Source organism: Priapulus caudatus, unplaced genomic scaffold, assembly GCF_000485595.1.
Source record: "Priapulus caudatus unplaced genomic scaffold, Priapulus_caudatus-5.0.1 Scaffold435, whole genome shotgun sequence".
Classification (NCBI taxonomy): domain Eukaryota; kingdom Metazoa; phylum Priapulida; class Priapulimorpha; order Priapulimorphida; family Priapulidae; genus Priapulus; species Priapulus caudatus.
This window is the reverse complement of record NW_014577496.1, coordinates 308,240-312,652: the sequence shown is the minus strand read 5'-3', so window position 1 is coordinate 312,652 and position 4,413 is coordinate 308,240. Positions and strand designations below refer to the sequence as shown.

General features: G+C 44.3%; 1 protein-coding gene across 3 annotated transcripts in view; it reads left to right on the top strand.

Annotated features, from left to right (window-relative positions):
• Nucleotides 1-616: 616 nt before the first annotated feature.
• LOC106810370 overlaps nucleotides 617-4,413 on the top strand; it is a 38,988-nt gene continuing 35,191 nt past the window's right edge. For 2 of the 3 annotated variants that reach the window (XR_001394009.1, XR_001394010.1), the window contains exons 1-3: nucleotides 617-1,022; nucleotides 1,865-1,942; nucleotides 2,278-3,292. Coding sequence is in view for 1 of the 3 variants with exons in the window: in XM_014813690.1 (XP_014669176.1) it covers nucleotides 900-1,022; nucleotides 1,865-1,942; nucleotides 2,278-2,787 (711 nt within the window). In the remaining 2 variants the exon portion in view is untranslated. Of the gene's footprint in view, nucleotides 1,023-1,864; nucleotides 1,943-2,277; nucleotides 3,419-4,413 lie in introns of those variants that run through there. The other variant, XM_014813690.1, reaches the window with a different exon arrangement.

Sequence of the window (4,413 nt, the reverse complement as noted above, 5' to 3'; positions counted from 1 at the left end):
CAGAATTACATATCGCGCTTATTATGTCATCAATCTGAATTCTAAGGAGATCGGCTAGGCATAATAGTAAGCTAATCTATAAATAATCTATGCACTAATCTCAGTCATGTGCAAAGGTCATACGATGACTAACGTGTGTATCTCACCTTCTTCAATATGCTATATATGACACGCCGAGTATCATACACCCCCACCACGCGTGCAGTGCGGCGTAAAGGTCTCTAAACCCCCACTTATCACTGAGGTAGTCAGTTTCGTACGTACTCAGGACAAATTTTTCTCGTGTGAATGACCACGTATAGTTATACTCAGTTCGAAACGCGTATAGCTATTCTGACCAAAAAGGTGCGTTTCGTACGTACTTCGTATAGCTATACGCATTTCGTACGCGTATAGCGGACGTGTGAACAACCGGCTGTAGCTATACGCGTATAACTGGGCGGAGCAACATGCACAGATTATGAAATATAAGCTCACTGTGCGACTTGTCGAGCTTATACGGCGATACATCTGACCAATGCATGTGCACCGTGTGCGGGGAATTTTACGTTTGTGCAGGTGCACGTGCGCGCGCATGCGAGGCGCACCCACGTGCATACGTCACATCACAAACAGATCAAGCTACCGCATCCGCTTACTTATAAGCCAACCTCACACTAGCTCTAGTACTATAGCCCGCGCGGCAACTGTACGCGGGCTATAGTACTAGAGCTAACCTCACACAAGTTTTATAACACCTGCCAGAGCGGACGCACGCACGCGGCAACGTCGAGCGTCTGCGTATTCAGTCACCGATTTCTATTCATTCAGCCACTCATTGCTATACTCCAGATACCTCAAGGAGATACGTAAAAACAAAGCTAAAGTTGAGCAAGTATATCTAAGCACTACCAGAAGCCATGTCAGTGAGAGTAGCTACAGAGTTTGAGGCGAGCGCACCGCTCAAGCGTCACCGATCGTCATCACCGGACGCCCGCCAACAATCGCCGTGGAAACGCAGCCTCGTGGAAGAACGCGAACAGGTAACGAACGATACGGTGATCGGTGAGCCGATGACGAAACCCATGTTTTCTCCGGTTCACTCGGTTATTTCGGTAAGCTTATGTCAACACGCGCCGCGGTGACTGCCCACGACTTCGCTACCTGAGAACAACATGGTCATCGCATTTGCTTATATAGTCAACCTGTGTGTGGCAGTAACCTCCATATAACAGCCACCTGCTTATAGAGGACATTTATGGCGTTTCTGTTGACTGGCAGCTACATGGTTAAACCAATTTTTATAGAATTGACACCTCGGTCGGAATCAGAAGTAGATCTGATATTATGTTCAGGGCACGAAATTCAGATTTTTTGGCACCGGCCCAGAGGGCTGGTAACAGTAATTTTTTCCAGCCCTCTGGTCATGTTTCACGCTTGCATTCGCAATTTCAAATTTGTAAAATGTTGATAAGTTATGGCGTTATATCCTTCAGGTAAAACAGTAAATTAATGTAGGCTATTTGCTATAAATAATGTAGGCTATAAATAACAATGTAGGTATTCACTAACACGGCTGAAACCACCGGCTCGGAGGGCTGGTGTTTTGCCAGTGTTACCGACCCTCCAAATAATTTGCCGGCATATGCCGGTGGGCCGGTGCTAATTTCGCGCCCTGATAGCGACTATCAACCAGTCCAGTACAGCAGCAATAACAATTTGCTTTTAACAAGAACAATATAAGACATAGTCTCCTTTCTAATGTCAATAATACTCAGGATGGACTTTTACCTCAAGTACGCACACTGCTATTGATAATGAGTAAACTTTCGTGAGAAAGGTCCACACTCGATTATTAATACAGGGAAAATTGTCTTTTTTCTAGGAAACGGAACATGGGTATACATATACTATACAAGTCGCTATGACTATATACGAACCCACGCCAACCAATGAGACTAAGGTGAGCCTGTGACGTTGATATCAAAGCGTGATCAGATGGCAGAACACTTATTTTAACCTTATTTCGGTTAAAATTGCAATTTCAGGAGTCTAACTACGACGTTAATGGGGAAATTGGTGTATCTATATCATCAAGAGTCCATAATAGAGTCTCTATTATAGACTATTGATATCTCTACGTTTTTATAATATATATATATATATACAATTTTGTAATCACTTCTCGTAAAAATTACAAAGTATAACATTTAAAATTACGTTTCGGTTCAAGTAAAGTCACCTTCAGAAACCTAACTATGATGTTAATGGCGGGAATATGAACTTTTCGCTAAACAGGATGCGCACGACGAAGCCGTGAAGAAGGTCATTCAAAGGTCGGAGGTTGCGAGCGAGGTTGCCACGGCGACGCGCGACTGCATCCTGAGGGAGGAGCTCGCCGGTGTCTCCCCGCCGTCCGTGCCGCCGCTCCCCGGATTCCCCGCTCGCCCAGATGACACCCCGGGACGCGACAGCGCCGCGCGACTCAAGGAAACCTACGAGTGGACCGTCAAGGCTCTCCTCTTCCTTGACTGCGCGGCCGCCGACGAGCGTGCGGGGGCGACGCCGGAAGGGTACGGGAAAGGGAAGTTCCCTATGGAGCGCGTGCTGCAGGAGGTGGATAGGATGGAGAAGAACGTGGCAGGAGCGTGCTTGACGGGGATAGGGAGCGTGCCTCACGTCGACACGAGCGGGCTTCGGCCGGAAGCGTGCGACAACGAGAGCGATCGCGTGCAGAGAGACTACGTGCTGACTCGCGACACCGCCGAGTGCCTCGACGCCGTGACGATCATCTACAAAGACATGTAGCACGGTTGCCGTGGCGACGACAACAACGCGCGGTGACGGCGGCTGCCATCGTTGGCTCCGATAGACGGTCATGTATTAAAGATGTACTCGCGCGTTTGTGCGTGCGTGCATGCGTACGTGCGTGCGTGCGTGAAGACGAAGACGTGTACGTACGTTTAGTCCTGCGGCTGCGAATGGGTTGGGGATGGATAAGTGGGAAGCATTTCGCAATTGTACGGCTGCTGTACATTTGTAATTATTTTAACGGGTCTATCGGGCTATAAGGTGAATAAGAGGAGTCGTTTTTAGGGTGTAGTGAGTAGCACGCATCGCATCACATCTATATTTATAATAGCTTAACTCTACTATATTTATTGTTGTTATTAATATTATATATCACTCATAATTTAAACACATGTATACTCATAACTCAGCCTATGATAAGCTAGTGTTCATAGTAGACCCTCAGTATTACGATTCGTCGTGCTCTCAATTGCCACCTTATATTAATATTGTGCAGCAGTAGGTGGCTACATACGGAGAATACACAAGAAGTATTTTTATTTCCTTTCATTTCCATTTCAAAGTACGCTTTTTTCTAGCTATATGTGATATTCATATTCCTGTTAGAACTTAAATAAACGTGTTTACGGTGGCTGCATAATGCTGTATTGCGAAGTTTTTTTTATATCTTTTAGTTTACTATCTAATCAGTAAACAAAATATGATTTGGTATGTGGAGTCATTCACTCGTACTCAGCACGGTCTTTTGACCCCATGTTATACGATGTTGAATATCTAACTAATAATAATAATAAAACTAATAATTGCAAAATAAAAATAACAACAATAAATATCGGTGGGGGAAATACAATTATAACAAACTCTTTTTAGCTGCACATCAGGTAAACACTTTCACAATTTAATAGGCTTATATATCTAAACAAACATAAACTGCAGTTACTTGATTTACATCTGTTTATTAACGCACACCTCTAGAAAAGCCGACTAACATCAGGTAGGGATATTGATATGGTATCAAACGGGTGCGGGTCAGGCGCGTGCCAAATTTTAGCAGTGTGTACTTAGCCCACTTCAGAGTCTTGTGTCTGTACGCTACGATTTGGCGCTCCCTATTTTAATACTATATGAAATTTTGCAGTTTGTACAGGGTTATTAGAGCGCATACTCATCTTATAAGAAAAGGCCTGCCCGGTCCAAACAGAATAGAATTCAAAGTGAAGAGGGGTTATCCTAGCATAGATTTATTTAATAAAATTCCATCAGTACACCTCTCTTAAGAAATAGGAAGAAGATCTTGCATGTAAGGGCCACGCTGCATATACTAGCCAGTACAAAATCTGGCTACGTTAGGGTGTTAGCGCATGCGCAATATCTCACCAGAGAAGTTATATTTTGTGATGAATATGCATTTAATATGGTCAGGGGGTATCTCAGCATAGATTTATGTAATAAATTCTTATCAGTAGCCCTGTGTTTATAATTAGGAGAGCGCCCTAGCCTGTAGGGTGCAAAACTCCTACTTCACCCAATCCTGTCATTTCCCTTTCCTCACTTGTCCCTCTCTCAGCTTCATTGTTTTTCTACCGCCTCTTAGCTATCTACCATGACGCATTTCCTCAGTCT